This window comes from Chanos chanos, chromosome 1, assembly GCF_902362185.1.
Source record: "Chanos chanos chromosome 1, fChaCha1.1, whole genome shotgun sequence".
Taxonomy (NCBI): Eukaryota; Metazoa; Chordata; class Actinopteri; order Gonorynchiformes; family Chanidae; genus Chanos; species Chanos chanos.
In genome coordinates this window covers 39,692,347-39,709,710 of record NC_044495.1, presented here as the reverse complement: position 1 = coordinate 39,709,710, position 17,364 = coordinate 39,692,347, and the positions used below count along the sequence as shown (strand labels likewise).

General features: G+C 43.5%; 1 protein-coding gene across 2 annotated transcripts in view; it reads right to left on the bottom strand.

Annotated features, from left to right (window-relative positions):
• Positions 1–16,991, bottom strand: part of ccnd2a (cyclin D2, a) — a 21,551-nt gene extending 4,560 nt beyond the window's left edge. The window contains exons 1-4 of one of the 2 annotated variants that reach the window (XM_030771229.1): positions 16,633–16,991; positions 14,994–15,209; positions 9,843–10,002; positions 2,146–2,294 (exon numbers count right to left, since the gene is read on the bottom strand). In XM_030771229.1, the coding sequence (XP_030627089.1) occupies positions 2,146–2,294; positions 9,843–10,002; positions 14,994–15,209; positions 16,633–16,827 (720 nt within the window). In that variant the 5' untranslated portion in view covers positions 16,828–16,991. The remainder of the gene's footprint in view (positions 1–2,145; positions 2,295–9,842; positions 10,003–14,993; positions 15,210–16,632) is intronic. The other variant, XM_030771238.1, reaches the window with a different exon arrangement.
• Positions 16,992–17,364: the final 373 nt, after the last annotated feature.

The following is a 17,364-nucleotide window of genomic DNA, read 5'->3' as shown; positions in this document are numbered from 1 at the left end:
AAACACGCACAGACACTCACACATTCTCTCTCTCTCTCTCTCCTTGTTTCCCTGCCTAACACACACACACAAATATACATGTGCACACACACATACACTCACACAGACACACACACCACGCTTTACACATTATTATGTAAACGTGATGCGGGTGTCGGGGTAGAGGCCCTGGGCATGGACTGCTGTGACCTCCCAGACTACTCCAAAAATGTACATGAAAAAAAAAACAAAACAAGAAAAATCCCAAAGAACTCACAAGGCCTCCCAGTCTAACCCCTCATGTTTTCCAAAGGTATGGCTTAAAGACATCCAAGAAGCTGAGCAGCCCGTTCCCTGGGCCTGAGACCTCACACTCCCCGTCTCACACAGCCTGCTTTTGCTGCAGCCCGCCACTGTTTGTTTTTCCTCTGCTATGGTGCAAAACTTCACACGCCACACACTGGGCCACTGGCCACTACAGCAGCTTTGCATTACAGGCTGTTGGCAAGAGGGTTAACTTCTGTAGGTCAGGACAGACCACTGACTTACCCCCGACGGGATTCTTCACACTTAATCTATTTCTTCCATCTATCCTCTGCCACGGGACAGCCTGGAGAGACCGTCCCCTGCCACTGTGGATCAGTGTGTGTTTGTGTCTGTGGGTGTGTGTCTGTGTCTGTGTATATGAGTGTGTGTGTCTCTGTGGGTTTGTGTGTCTGTGCGTGTACGTGTGTGAGTGTGACTGTCTGTCTATCTGTCCGCTTCTGTGTGTGTGCGTGTGTGTTTGTGTGTGTGTGTGCGTGTGTGCATGTGTGTATTGATCTCCCCATACAAATGAACAGTCAGGTTCTGTCCCCATTTCGTTTCCAGTAAAGCTCAGACTGAGCTGAAGAGTGAATGGGCAGACGCCTGTTTTGTAAATGAGGGAACCCTTACACCCTGTCTTTTAAGCCCTGCCAATGGAGCTCTCACTGTGCCCACAGCAGGGGCCGGGTGCCTTTACACCCCTGCAACTGACCTGCAAACAGAGACAAAAAGGTGAACTCTCTCGCCAGAGAGTTTGTTCCAAATTTCAGCGCTATTACCTCCACAAAATCACCATTACTAAACAACCACCCACACACACACACACACACACACACACACACACACAAATAAACATTTGATACAAGAACACACACACACACACACACACACACACAAATAAACATTTGATACAAGAACACACACACACACACACACAGATAAACATTTGCTGCAAGAACTCACACACACACAAACTCAGTCACCCACAGGCACTAGACAGACAAGAGCATACCCCTATCCTGACAAAAGCCAGGCCCCTCTGGAGCACAGCAGCAGCTGAGGCCCTGGTTGTGTTTGGATTGTGTGCCCTGGTATGGCATTTAACCAGAGCCACACGGCTGCCTGGCCACGCTCCCTACCTCCCGCCCCTGCACCGCATTCTGCCTGGATTAAGCTCTCTTTCATGTAAGGGGACCTGCAGGACAAGACTAAACTAACCTTGCTAAACCTCGAGACTCAAACACACACACATGCGCACGCACACACACACTCTTACAGGCATATAGAGACACTTCTTGACATGTGGTGTGTGATTTCTAGAACTGAACTGATTACGACCCTCTCTGATACACCTCCGAGAAATCACATTATAACTGTTTCAAATACACACACGCGCACACACACGCGCACACACACACACACACACACACGCACACGCACACTACCACATGTCACTTTAATACTTGCATAGACTAATGCATAGTCAGCCTCCAAAAACTTCCCCTCAACCACCAAGTGTCTAATCCATGCCTGACAGTCCTGATGCATCATAGAGAGAGAGGATATGCAAGCATGACTCACGGTTTTTCAAGTTACTGAAGAGAGGAAAAGACGTGTATGTGTGTGTGTGTGTGTGTTTGAAGTGGGTAAATGTGTATCGACTGACTCATCTTGATAAGAAACCAGTAAGTTAAGTAGCTAAAGTCATCTTAAGTAAGTAAAGTCATCCAGCTGGGACATGTTAGGCTAAAGTCTGAAGGCAGAATCTACTCAGATGTGTTACAAAAAAAAAAAAAGTCTTACGAAGAACGTCTTTCGAAGAAAAAAAAGTAAGAGCGAGCGAAACGAAACAGTACTTACCACTTCTGTGTTTGTGATCTTGGCGAGGAGATCGGTGAGGTTATCACCCCACAGAGAATGGTCAGTGGTGTTTAACTGCAGGCCGCAGATGGCAGCTCCAACACTGCCCGTGGCAATCATTGATGGAGGGTACATGGCGAAGGTGAAATCTTGAAAGAGAGAGAAAAAAAGAAAAGAAATTAAAAAAAAAAAAAACAACAAAAAACAGGGTTTGATTTTTTTTTTCTGCCATGCTTCTGAATCATGCTTCTGAATTCTGAATGTCTTTCAAAGCATGGAAGACAAATTTCCACAGGAATGTCGAGGAATATGCCAAAGGAGAGGGACAAGGGTCTTTGTGACTGACAGCTTTGAAAGGATTAAGTTAAGCAGGTACTGAGTACAATACATTAAAAGGCATTAAAAAAAGACAGAGAAAAAAAATCAAGGAAAACAACCAAGTAGGCCATCGCTCTTGTCTCTGTGGTCTGTGATGGGGGCCAGTCTAAGTAACGCTAGAGTAATAAGCAATAAGCTCTTTTCCATTGGGTCTGTTCACTGTCTTTTTGCTAATGACTGCAGCGCTGGATAATGAGGCCTCACTCAACTCGAGAAAGGAGATGAAAAGCATCATTTCCCTCCAAACCCCCCCCCTCACCTTGCCTCACCCTGCCTCACCCCACACCCTGCCCAAACCCACCCCTCCCCTCCACTTTCCCCGCCCATCAGCGTCCCCAGTTCGGCCCCTTTTCTTCAAGTTCCTCAGTAAATCGTGCGCTCACTGAAAAAAAAAGAGCCCCGTGGCCCTTGGAAAAGGGGGAATAAAGAGCCACAGTCCCTGTGCCAATGCACACTGCTGTAGGTCCTTTTTCCACGTGTGGTCACGGGCGTACGTCTCAAAGACCAATAACCTCGTTAGCTCCCTCACTGTCATTCAGAATGCAAATAAGACAGCTTGTGAACGGGCCCAGAGTCCAAAGGAAAGACTGACAGAGAGAGAGAGAGGGAGAAAAAGGAGTCTCCACAAAGTCTGTCTGCTCCCTGGATCCTCCACTCTTCCCCCCTCCGCCACCCCAACCCCCTGCCTCATTGATTTCTCTGTCTTTTTTGCCCGTTTTGACCCCCCACCTCTCTCTCGCTCGCTCTCTCTCTCTCTCTCTCTCTCTCTGTTTCTCCCTCTTTCTCTGTCTGTATTCCTCTTTCTCCTTCTATTTCAATGTTTCTATCAATTTTCCTTCGCAGATGCATACCCCTCAGCTCAGGGGCGGCTGAATGGGCACACATGCCCGAGTTTTGTTTGCAGCAACGGTTAGTGGTTCGTATTTGTGTAGCTTCTGTCTTTTAGCATATTAATGGAGTGGTGCCGCTGGTTAGCCTGAGGGCAGTGAACGAGAAGAGTGTGGCTTCATTGTCTCAGGTCATCGCCTCATCTCAATCCAACAGAGAGATGCAACATTCCAGCTCTCTCGGCGGACACCAATTCAACTTGACAGTTCCACACAAAGACTGAGGAACTAAGGAGTATGTGTGTGTGTCCTGGGGGTGCGGTGGGGATTGATGGGTTTGAGGCAGCGTGGGGTAGAGTTTCACTGAACATCATTCTTTAGTCTGTGTCCAGACTCTTGTGAGGGCTTGGCAGAAGAAAACAACAACCCCAACAACACCACCTCTCCTCTCTTTTTCTCTCTCTCCTCTCTCTCTTCACAGCCATTCCTCTGTTCCTGGGCCACCTATGGGCCCACCGGGTGGACACAGGCACAGAAACAGCTTGTGCATTACCATATTGCTATATTCATTCATTTGCAAAGCAAACTCTGTGTGTGTGTGTGTGTGTGTGAAGGCTCTGAAGGAGTTTTTTCATCCCCCCTTTCTTTCTTTCTTTCCTTTTTTTTTTTGGAGGGACAGGAATCAAAGAGGTGGACCCCTTTGATAGCTATGGAGCCAGGCCCCTGTATTGCCTCTTTAACATTCAGGGCCAGGCGCATTCTCATCTTGAACCTCTGTGTTGACAAATAAATGCAATGCATTATGCACTCCTCATGTCTTTGGAGCTCGGCTTTGGTTGGCAAACCAACCATTTATTTATTAAGGACACGTTTGCATCCAATGATTAAAAAAAAAAAAAAGCAAAGATAAAAAGCTCTTTGCATTACATCACTTTCTTATAGCTCCGTTCCCTCCTCCTTTGAAACAGAGAGAGAGAGAGAGACAAAGGCACACGTAGAGATTCACAATGTAGACACACACACACACACACAGTCTATGTGAGCTCTGAGGGTGGCGAGAGTCGGCTTGCTGAATTTGCGCCAGGAGGACAGGCCAGATCTGTTGAAGAACAAGAAGGCCGCGCGTGCAGGCGTTGGAGCCGGACACTGCTGGAGGGGTGTCGACAGGGGTGGGGGGAGAATGGCTGTATTTTCTGCTCCTTCATTGATATGCGCGTTGAGGCAAAACAGTGTACGTAGCTGAGTGGGGACGCCTGTGATGGTAGACTTCCAGTGAGCGGCGGCTGGTCTGGGCTTCTCGACTCTCACCCCCCTCTCAAAGAGCCATTCTCCTGCCTCGTGCACACACACACACATACACACACACACAGTTACACTCTCCTGGTTCTGGTCGTAAGGGCCAGCTCCTGAGTGGGCGTGATGCACTGTATTTAACTTGTAAATTCATTAAGGCTGGAAAGTTGAGAAATGGCCAAATATAAGAGCGATCATTTTAAAGCAATAAATCAACTGCCTGAATTCCACACTGCTTAATCACACATTCATAAGACGTTCCATTTTGAGGAAAGTGAAGCTTTACTGCCTGATAAAGACAACACAGAAACAACACTGGAAGTGTGTGTGTGTGAGTGTGTGAGTGTGTGTGTGTGTGTGTGTGTGGGGGGGGGGGGGGGGGGGGGGGGGGGGGTAGTGGTAGTCAGTGATCTACTACATACCTGCAGATTGCAGTAGATCACTGTCAACTGTCCACATTTAAACCGTATAAATGAAGGTGCCTGGAGACAGACAACAGACTGGAAAACCATTGAGAGTTAGCTGAAAGCCTTCCTTAGCTAAAAGAATCTCTCTCTGCTTATCTATTGAGCATTTAAGAGACTCTGGTCACTTTTTAAAGGGACACACTAGCATTCCAGCCTACGATGACAAGGACGACACCACTGTCTGACGAGTTGTGGAAGAATCGTAGAACCAAATTTATAAGGAAAAAAGTTAATACTCACACAAGAATTTATACTCAACTGCAAAAGTTTTATGGTGCCAAGAAGAAATGATATCATGGACCAGACACTTTTTAGGATTAGGTGACCTCACTCTTTTTTTTGGGTGTCTAAAATCCAAATAGTTCTTTCTTTTCTGCAATTCTGAGACCTTTCAATGTATGTTAATCAATCATAATAAAAATAATAAAATATATTTAAAAAAAGAGCACGAGTCAGTCCGCCAAAAGGACCATAACTCAAACAAACTGCAAACAGGAATCTTCCTTCCTTAAACTGTTAAAATCCTGTTAACAACTTGCTTCAGTCTTGCACCAGCACTGAGGGGCTTGAGCAACAGCAGACAGGCTGATCGGGGTGGGGGCCTCTCCAAACACTAATGACAAAAATTGGTAGTTCTAATTTTCAGCCAGGTCGAACCCCTTGGTGTCCGCCAATGATTACTTATTTAATCTTCCTGTGGGACTTCTGAGATAAGAGCAACAAATAGCTGAGGACTGGAAAGAGAGTCTCTACCCATAATATCCTGCTGTGCTAGCATAGCATCTGTGTGATGAACACCTCATCTCCCATCAAAAGACCATTAATGTTTATTTGATCCCAAACATTCATTGCAGCTGTTTTGTATAATTATATAAAGAAAAAAAGCAATTTGAACATTTGCTGAAGATGGGACACCACAGTCATTATGATGAGAGTAGATGAGGAAGCTGGAAATATTTACTGCCTGTGGGAAAAGTTGTCACGTTAGCATTACCATTAGCAATTAGCCTTTGAGATGGTGTTGCTAAGAGCTGGGTAATGTGGCCTCGATTACTGTTGCTTGGCAAACAGAACGTCAAACTGTGTGGTGTTTGGATGACACATCATGTAGGAAATTCTTGGGAGAAGACTGTAACTTGGAGCTTCCTGCTGTTTGGATAAAGGAAATGTTTTAAGGCATGCTAAGAGGAAGACATCTCATTGTCAGCTCTGAGGAATCAAATTCTGAGGTTCTTCCATGGACAAACTGTATGAAACGGAGGTGTGGTAATGTCTGGTCTCATGTGAATGAGGGGAGAGGGGAAAATACAAATGGAAACCACCTAATATTGCACAAACCAGTGAAGTCTGTTGACATGCTAAGCCTGAAAGTTGTTTGTGCTAGCACTGTTGTCCAAGGATTCACAGAACTGAACTGTCAACACATCATTAGCTCTAAAAACTAAAATGGGGAGATTTTGCTTGGATGCTTCCAACTAGATACATACTCAATAAGAACTTTGTTACCACTCACTACTGCCCTTAGCCAGTGGTTCTCAACTCCAGTCCTGGGGGGCCACTGTCCTGCACGTTTTAACTCTCCTGAGCTCGGGACTGACACACCTGATTCCACTGATCAATTAATCATCAAGCCCTTGATTAGCGCAATTAATTGTGATAATGAAGAGTTGAAACAAAGACATGCAGGACAGTGGCCCCCCAGGACTGGAGTTGAGGACCACTGCCTAGGTTAAGGTGAATCTTGCTCTTTCTGAACTTCCCTCGCAAACATGAACATACACACTGATCAAGACATTCACTACACTGACAACGGACAGCACAATTGTGTTCTTCAGTCAGTTTATCAGTCAGTCCAAATCTCAGAACCTGTGTGCTACTGACATTCATTCCTGCTTCATTTTGGTCATCTGAGGGGAAGGAGGAGTGCAGTGAGTGCTCCTGGGTGTCCCAGTGGAAGAAAGGGGGTATAATCTCCTTTAATAAGCTTGTTTGTGTGCAGTCGTAAGACTGACTCGCCGCTCTGAAGAGATGCTGAAGTTTCCTTTCGGAGCGGTCCTTCCGAGCTGATCCTAACACGGCTCTGCATGTGAAATGAGAGGGGGGGGGGGGGGGGGGGGGGGGGGGCGTTCCTTTGTCCCTTTTTTTCCCTCTCTGTCCGCCTCAAGCCCGCCGGGGCCATTTGCATAGATTTGAAAGGCCCCTCCGCATTATTAATTAATACCGATCTGGACTGTGCCATTCAACCAAATTCCATCAAGTGCCCTGGACGGAACTGTTTCATCAAATGCGAAAGACCATTAAAAAAAATTAGCTGTCTTTTTTTTTATTTTTTTATCCAAACCTCCTCCTTTTTTCCTCTACTTCTTTTTAGAAACAGAAGCCTTGATTTATGCCAGACTCAGTAAGAACAGAAGCTGAGTTCCCAGAAGACACACACACACACACACACAAAAAACATAGAGGGAAGAGAAGCAGCAACTTCATCGTCTGCTTAGCAATTAAAAGTCTTCTTGGAGTTATTCTTCACACGGCCCTCTGCCTGTCTCCCCTGTTTGACATCTGGGGGAAATTTTGTGTGCCTTGAAAAACACATAAGAGAATTTAGTAATGACAGCATGGATCCAACTGCGATTTCTCAAAAGAAGAAGGCAAACTCTAAAGAGAGCTGTCCCCCTAAAAACTTTTCCTAATCCCCACTATCTCCATTCAAGGTCTCTTAATGACTTTCCAAAGACAAGTCCACAAGACCCTTCAAATTTATTGTGGCTTCTTCATTGAAGCAATCGGGGACAAAGTGCAATCGTTCTCTTGCACAACAAGTCTACACAGAAATGAATATGATAACCAAAAGAAAGGCGTTCCTTTCTCTGCAATATCTCTGGTGACTTGGGAGAGAGAGAGAGAGAGAGAGAGAGAGAGAGAGAAAGGGGAAAAAAAAAGAGAGAGAGATGGATACACATGGTGTCTTTAATGGGACTTGCGCCAGTTCTCATGGATACCATCAATGTCTCCTGTCAGAACACTTTCTGACAGGAGCAACAACATACTTAGTATGTCTATTGCACAACTCGTAAGGAAGATCCACATCAAAAGTGCCCTATTTAGAGACCTGTCACCTACCCCTCCCAACCTCTACTCCTCTAACTATCACACATCAAACTTTCTCAGCTAAGGGTTCGGCGAGTTCCTCCTGAGGTTGGAGAACCGAGCTACCCTAGGGAGGAAGAGGGGGCGCCTGGCCTGAGGCAGAGAGACTAAGGGTGGTGCTCTGGATCCCGTTACCCCCACCTCCTCCACCACCCTCATCCCAAATGGTAAGAGGGCACATGCTAAGACTGGGAGAACCAGCTTCAGAAAGACTTCATAACATGGGAAAGTCCTCATGCCCTCAAGCAAGTTGGGAGGCGTGAGAAGAGAGGATGAGATATGAAAACACGACATGCTTCACCGTTTGGCTCGGCTAGAACAATATATTCCTCCTCCTCCCTCTCTCTCTCTCTCTCTCTCTTTCTCCCACCTCTCCTCCAGGAGCAGACACAATACCTATTCCCATGCCCAGAGAGAGGGAGAGAGAGAGAGAGAGAGAGAGAGAGAGGGAGAGCAGACATTGTTTCTGGAGCAGACACATGAATGCAAAGACTTTCTTTTTTTTTTTTCCCCCAGACTTGACCACCACTGTCCTTTGAAGTGTCAGTGCGCTTTGTCTGTGGTCATGATATGCCCTCAAAACATTACCAACCAACAGGACAAAAAAGAGAAAGAATGCTCTGGACATGAGCCTTCTATACAAATGCTCTCTCTCTCTCCCCCTCCCTCTCTTTCTCTCTCTCTCTCTGACTCATTGCTATTTAAGTTCACATATTTTGCCATGAAGGTAAGGCAGTGGCATTTGGTGACTTGCCCCGTGACAGCAACCTGAACGAGGTTACCATGGTTACTGCGCCTCTGCAGTTTTCTACTATTTCAGGGTTTATTAATTTTTTAATTTTTTTTTTTTCCAGAGTGGCAAATTAGGATATTTTGTAATGTTCACTGCAATGTTGATGCAAGATATCAGCACCCACTTGACTTAGCAGATATTTTATCACTCACACTTACAAAACACCAGTGCAAGACAAATATAATGCAAACGCCAAAAATGAGGTCAGTTAGTCCAGCACTCTGTGCTCTTTTTTTTATGATTTCAATATTTCATCGTGAATTCATTATTGCTCTTCATCCAAAGCTGAGATATGGAGAGGAGCACATTATAAGAATATAATAAAAGGTACTGTGAGCACTGGGATGAGCAGAGAACCTCTTCTATCACCTTAAACAAGGGCTTGATTTAGGGTGGATACTGCACACTGAAGGCACTGAGTCAAAAAATTTGTATGTGTGAGAAAACTGTTCTTTGAGAAGAGTTTCAAAACCATCTCAGACCAGTTGGCTTACAGCATTAGAAGGGTGGAGTAATGCAGGAACTAGATATGTTCACCGATGTTATGCTAATAGGGACATGGTGCTTTTGCTCAGTGAAACCTTTGCTGTTAAAATACCATCCTGAAAGCTCTCCTTAACACCTAACCCTTCACGTGAATTCATTTACAGCAACACTTTTTGTTCCCTTCCACCAGTTTGTTGTAGCAGAACTTGTGCAGCAGCACTAGCCTGTGAGGACAGAAATTTGACCCTTCTTTTTTTTTTGGTACCGTTGAACCACTGAGTCCGGCTTTTGACCGAGGTATGGTACCTGTTGCGCAGAGGGCGATGAAGGTCTGCACATGCTTGCGGATCAGGTCCAGTTTGTCCTTGGGCAGCGGCAATTTCCTCACGATGTGCTCGATAAAATCGTTGGGAGTGACGGCAGCCAAGTTCCACTTCAACTTCCCTAGGACCACCAACTCCCACTCCTGAGAAAGAAACAAAAAAAGAGATAGAGAAAGAGAGTAAGGCAGCTGCACATCAGAGAACTGATTTACGGTGAAGCTCATTTGAATGTTATGCTTCCACACACACACACAAAAAAAAAAACCATGCCTGAGGCACTGACGATAAGTAAAATGTCTTTAAAGTATCTAAAAAATTCAGAATGTTATGCTGGCGTAATATATTTTAAGGTGCTTTTTTTTTCTTAAAAGATCGCTGGGGGAAAATGACAGCTTTTCTTCAAATATGGGGGATATTATCAACCACATGAACAATCAAAATAGAGTACCTCTACCATTACCTCTGATTTTAGTCTACAAAAATAGTTACCTAACCAAGATCCAGGGCTTACAATCAAACAAAACACCAAAATTCTTCTGAGGGTCCTGCTCTAATCCAGATTTCCATAGCAATACCTGAAAAGCCATTCATACATACTGCAGCTTGATCCTGTTGTATCCATTCACCTCAGAGTGATTCATCAAAGGAGAGAAAAATGAAAGAAGTCCATGTTTTAGGAACACGGGGGCTGTTCCCATCTGACAGACTGACACAAGGTTAATCAGCACTGAAAAGCTGTTCCACATGTGTGTCCGCATACAATCTTAAACTTCCATCACATCGAAGGAAGATCCCATGTTATGATGCAGAAGGACTTTAATAACCACCTATGTTCATGCCCCATATAATCTCAATATGTGAAATTCTCTCTTTTAATCTGAAATAACTTCTGGATTGAGACCAGATTCTGGCATGTTGCGATGGGCTTTGACAGCTCTGGAGCTCTGAGAACTGGCCTCAGGCTGGAGATGATGTGCACTGACCTTATTCTTGCCTCTGTGTCAGATACCCCAGGGCCACAGGGCAGCGCAGGGCTAATGTTTGGCTGTCTCATTGCAAAAACAGCACTGAGCCGGCTCTGGTTCGTGCAGCTTTGATACACCAACATCACTGACCTAACTGCAATGTCAACACATCTGGTAGAGAGACTGTGTGTGTGTGTGTGTAGGCTCACGTACCTCTCCCACAAAAAATGTACTCTTTAAATTTCCTCAGTATAAAATACTAACACAACGATACCTATATAACATGCTCAGGCCATTCAGCATGACCTTGAAGATGACAGCAAACATTTTCTGTGTACTTTCATTCACGCGTGTATTATGCTTTAAGCAGGGCATGTGGAAAACGTGCAGTTTGTTCATGTCATTTCCAAAGTCAAAGACACCAACATTGCATTACTCTCCATGACGACAAACTGATAAAAACAAAACAAAACAAAAAAAAACTTTAAAACTGATGAAACCACAATAAAGCGGTGTTACATTCCTGTTACTTTTTCCTTTTCTTGTTATGCTGTATAAGTTTCTCCAGTCAACGTGCGCAAAGTATGCGTTCGACTCATATCATTTACATGTTCAGACAGTATGCGGCTGTTCACTGTAGCACCTTGCCTTTGGCTGCGTGTAAATGCATTATTCTACATGATCGTATAAAACAGCCACTGGCTTAAAGCAGGGAGGCTTGCAGCAATGTACTTAAAACAAATGCCTGAAAAAAAAAAAAAAAACCTCAAACAAAATTCTCTTGGCACGGGGACTGTAGAATCCTCCATAGCGTTTGATACTAAACACACAATGCTTACATATAAGGAAATGCTTGAAATAAAAACACTTTCAAGCATCCCCTCTTCCTAATGGAAGATTTCTGATTCCATAACAGTACCTCAAACCTTGCACTTAAATTTCACAGTTGCCTTACTGTTTGACTCGACATTAAGTTGAAAGGAAAGGACGATGTCATTAAAAAAAAGAAAAATGATAAAGACAGAACAGGTCCTTAGTAACTGGCCTGGCTCCCTGTCATGACTGGGATGAATAACAAAGCCATGAGTGACTAATTGGGGAAAAATTGCGTTCAAAGGGACGGTCCTTGTGACTGAGAGCTCAAATGTAGGTGGTTTTTACCCTGAAAACCACACACACACTTAGTCATGAGACGGCCCAAACCGGCGGGCGTTTAACTCCAGAGTCCTGCGGACCTCGTGTTGGGCCTCCTGACCGAGGCCGGTTCCGGAACAGCCTTGGGTCGAGCGCAACCCTTCTGCAGAAAGAGGACGACCGCAACACAGTCAACCGCTCTGAAATGTATCATCTTTGCCATTTCCTCTCCAACGTCAGCTTTCGGTCGGTCGGTTGGTGAGTCATTCGCGAGAGCCCAAACCTGCTAACATTCTTCGCTGTTCATATCACGAGGGAGTTGTTCCATATGCGAATGAAGTCTGACAGTGTGCTCTCCCTGTGATCAGTCAATAAACTCACTGACTGATGATATGCCAAGAGAAAGTATGAGAGAATGTAAACTATGAGGAGAGGCATCAACCCAAAGCAAACCTATAAAGAGAGCAGCTAGTGATCTGAGCATGAATCGCTGCATTGACACTGTCATTCAGGATCTGTCCCTGGAGGACTGTACCAGAGGCATTTGTCGTCAAATAACCGATTCAACCCCGAGAAATCATGAGGAGATTCCTCCGTTTGGTAAAATAAGGTGAAACAAACAAGTGATTTCCATTGGTGTCATGTTCATTCAGTCAGATCTCTCTCTCTCTCTCTCTCTCTCTCTCACTGCTGATGTATAGCTGTGACATGCCCACATTAACTAATGAATAGCAGCAGAGTGGTAACCTAATTTAGAGGAAATTTTTTTTTCTTCTTCAAGAATCATGTTTTTTGCTCCTTCGCATAACACAAGAGAACTCTCTTCCAGATAGCTGTGTGGATTTCAGAGAGAAGACGCTACAGATAGAAAAAAAACTTTGTCTGCAAAAACTTGCCCTTTGCCCATGTCAGCGTTCTAATTCAAGCCAAGGGTTGATAGGTGTTATAACAGCAGTCTTGCAAAATACTCCTCTAACAGGCAACACTTCCTTTCGTGCCCCTAAATGTGGTTTTGTTTACAAGAAGTCTTTGCCAGCTTCAAGGATAAAAATGTGGCTCTTACAGCTGATCTCCGGTTTCCGTCATTTCTATATATATTGCGCAGCTAAGCAGCAGCCCCTTGTAACAATGTGAAGAAATGACATTTCACCCAACGGCCCGCTGACCACAGCCACCCCCCCCCCCCCCCCAAGTCCCTGTTGGATATTTAGCAGTATAGTTATTTTCAGCCCTGTAGATATAAGCTTGCTCTCTCTGTGAGTGTGTGTGTGTGTGTGTGTGTGTGGCACAGCCTCCTTTCCAAGAATCCTGCCAGATCTGCAGTGCAGAATATCCAGATGCTACAGCTGGGAACTGCCCCTGGATACTAATATACAGACAATTCACTCTTTGGCTCTATGGTGGATGTGCGGACATTGTTAAGGTAGTTCCCTTTAAATAGACCCTATTTCTGAAGGACGTTAAAAATAAGAAGATGGGAACCCCTCCCTGACTATAGAGGAAGAGAGGAAAGACAGGAAAAGAGAGAAAAAAAGATCAGTAGTGTCACCAGAACCTTTTGCTGTGTTGCAACAGCCTAAGAACACTGATTTCACCGTGTTAGTGTGACTTAAATGCTTGACAGTGCAATTTATTGTGCTGAAAACTGTTACAGTGATAGAATAACATTTTCAGCAATTGCAGTTTCTGGAAATTTTGTCAACTTTTCACTCTGTAGGCTTAAATATTTGGAACAAATATTTCTCTGAGCATTCTCCTGGCAATCATTTTTGGCTGATTTTTGACAACTTTACAGCTTACTTACGCAAAAACAAATTGGTAATATATTAAAAGGAGATATCACTCTCCATCAGAATTAAAATCTCACATCCCATAATAACCCATAATAGAGATGTGAGCAAATCAGAGTTGGTTCTTCTCATCTCCCAATCAGTGCCGGCTTGGCTTCCCAGGGAAACCTCCATTACAGTCAGAGAGAGAGAGAGAGAGAGAGACAGACAGACAGGCAGAGACAGAGAGAGAGAGATAAAGAGATAGAGAGACAGATGAAAAGTAATAAGCAGAGTTGAGAGAATCCTTTGCCATCATTGTGCTGTGCTGAGCTAAGCAAAACCATGCTGAATCCTCATGTATAAACCGCAGAAGCCACAGAAAGTATACGCTGGCAATCTGCAGCTTATAACACTTTTAAAAAACAAACAATACACAGCACAACAAAATGCTAGGCGATGGTCAGTGCTCTTATGGCACAAGGAAGCTGAAAACCAGTCCATAAAAGGGAAGCGCAAAATTGTTCAACAAAATTTCCCCAGACCGACAGACACGGTGTGATAAGTTCTAGATTTTAGAAGATGTGAAAAATGCAAATTACCCATCTGCCGCAAGACTTTGTATTTGTCTTCACAGAATTACTTTGCGGCACTGAAATTTGTATGGCTTGGTTTCAGTCACATAAAGGCAATCTTTGTACATAGCCAATGTTAGAGACATCGTCCTAACCCTCTGCTCCTCCCCGATTGCGTTGGAACCTGATAGCTGCCTCCAGCTGAGAACGGAACCACAGAGTAAATATCCGCCACTAGATGGCAATAGAGACCAAAAGAGAACGCGGTAAGACTTCGTCAAACAAATCTTCCCTCTTGCAGAGAGGACATCTGTCAGGACATCTGATTAAGACTTTTCTGCCCCAAACTCCTTATATTTGGTCCAGATTACAAATATCACCACAGCCGAAAACTGGAGTACACAACAAAACAGCGACAAAAGGCAAAATTTCTCTTAACTTTTTTTTTTCCCCCATGTACTGCCTATATTACCTATCAGTATAGATAAATCAGTGAGGTAACCTGGTCAATCAAACAAATAATTGCATTTCCATTAGAGCGTCAACACGCAATTTTCAAAGTAAATATTCATTTGGAGCTGGAGTTTGGAGTGATAGGTATAATTTCACTCACCTTCTTAAAAAAAAAAAGATTAGATTATCTTTCTGAAACAGAAAAGCATTTCAGCAGTGTGACACATCAGGTACTTACCAGCAGTTCCTGCGGTCTGATAGAATTGTCAGTGTAAATGCACAGCTTTTCCGCAGTTAAAGGACGTGTCTCTTTGAGTTTGGACGCAAGAAACATACACACTGCGCCCAGCAGCTGCAGATTACACTTTCTAGTTGGTACCACTGCTAAAAATCTGTCCAAGTAGTTCATTGCCAAAGGAAAAACTTCTTCCTCGCACTTCTGTTCTTCACAGACCTGGGCAAAAAATGACACAACTGAATAAGCCCACTGGAAAAGAGGCACGTGGCAAAATAACATCAATATCATAAAAATATCATTAATTGGGACGAGTTTAACAAAAACTAAATAACAATTACGTGAAAACGAAATATGAAACAGAGGATACTCAAGAAACAGATATACCAAAGCATTTAAACTGTTACGGTGATGTCAAGGATCGGTTCCAAGCACTAGTTAAAGTAAGGTAATCAATAATTCTAAATTGCTCATTTTCAAGGTTTAAAAAGATCTCTGGCACAGACTGCCAATAGACTTGCATTCCTTCGGTTCATTCAGTAAGAAATGAATTCAAGTCACAATCACCCGAGCCAAAAAACACCCATGCAGCACAGAACAGGAACTGTTTTTGTAAATTCGTCATATTTTCATAAAATATTTAAAAATATAAATAAATTAGCAAGGTGGACAATTTATACATCTAAATGATCGTCATCATCTTTCACACCATTCCCGACAATTGATAGCATGTTTAACATATGTTAAATATGGTTAAAACGCGTTTTTCTAAACGAAGTGGCACGCAGTCCTAGTTGAGTGCGCCACCACCGATTCGAAATATTTTTCTAAAAAAATTGTAAAAAATATTTCGTTCGCCTCAACCAAACAATTACTACATTAAAATAAACCCAAGACTGTTGTCTTCCATTCTCAATAAATACTGACAAGAAATATCGAAAGATGTGACAGTTATTGAACTTAATTCCAGGGCTACGGGTTTCGATCAGCTAGGCAAAGCAGCACGAGAGGCCCGCGCCCCTTCCGCGAACATATTTTTAGAAGAATTAAAACCAAATATTTGTCACATTATTTGTACACTAGTTAACCATGAATGCATAGTTTTGACATTCTTCTGTCAAATCATGTGCTTTTAAGCAGTTGTTACGATAAATGTGAGACAATAAAGTTATATGGAATGAAGCTAAGAGATCAAGTCCAACCAACATGAAAAACCAACATGGCGTTTTAGTTAGTATAGAACAGGGGCAAGCATTGAACTGCATACGTGTGCATGGAAATATTTATACAAAAAATAAATAAATAACATTTTAAAGCAGAACACTCTCTCCAATATCAACTCTACCGAATGCTTAAGGAAACAGGCGTTAATTGCCCTTGTCACAACGTTTAAACTGGAACCCATTCCAATTCTCTGAGATATAATCACGAGAGATTTGGTCCAAAACAAATTCTCAGAATTATAACACACAGAGAGGCTCTTTAAACTGGAGCCGTCTGTTCGGAAACGCTTGAACGAACTCTGTTATTCCCTTTCACAGTGAAAAGCTGACAGAATAAATCCGAGTAGTCGGTAAAAGACGGTTTTGAAATGAGGTGTGAGTACGGAAATGGAGAGCTGGTCGAGCATTTCAGTACAAACCTCCAGCATCCAGGTCGCGACCATCCTCCTCATAAAGGGTTGAATATCTTTCTGTACGCATTTGAAATAAGAACATTGGGGTAGAAACCTTTCTTCAATTGTCAACAACCTCTGTAAGACCCTGTCATCATACAGGAGATTCGGGTCAGGACGGGCTCTTACGATGGTGTCCATTTCCAGACACAGCAGTTCCATGATACCTCAGTCTTTCCGCTTTCAAATGATTCGTAAGAAAAATAAGAATATCAGGGTTGCAGAACGCAAAAAGACTGCAAAGAGAGACTTTTTGAAAACATAAAAAGCGAGTCTGCAGGGCTGTCCGGGGTACTCCTGCCTCCTTTTGCGAACTTTTTTCCTTTCCCCCTTCGCTCTACTTCTACTTTCCTCTTGCTAGCAACATATGAATACTGCGTTAGTGACGCAAGCTTGCAAGCAGACTATTGGTTCACATTATTCTTCCTCTTCTTTTCTTCCTCTGCTGGAAAGTAGAGCAATATTGGTCTCTTTACAGAATTCTGCATGTATCTTCTTGGTGGCTGTCATATGGACTGATTATGCAAACATCTACCTTTGGACACACATCACATATTCAATTTGAGAATCTCCTCCCAAAAGCTGAAATGTTACAGAAACACGCTACTACAATGAATAAGGCTATAAATGATCTTATTTACAAATAGACATACAAGAGAGTCATGATCATTTGAAATTAATAAGTCAATAGGAACTGAA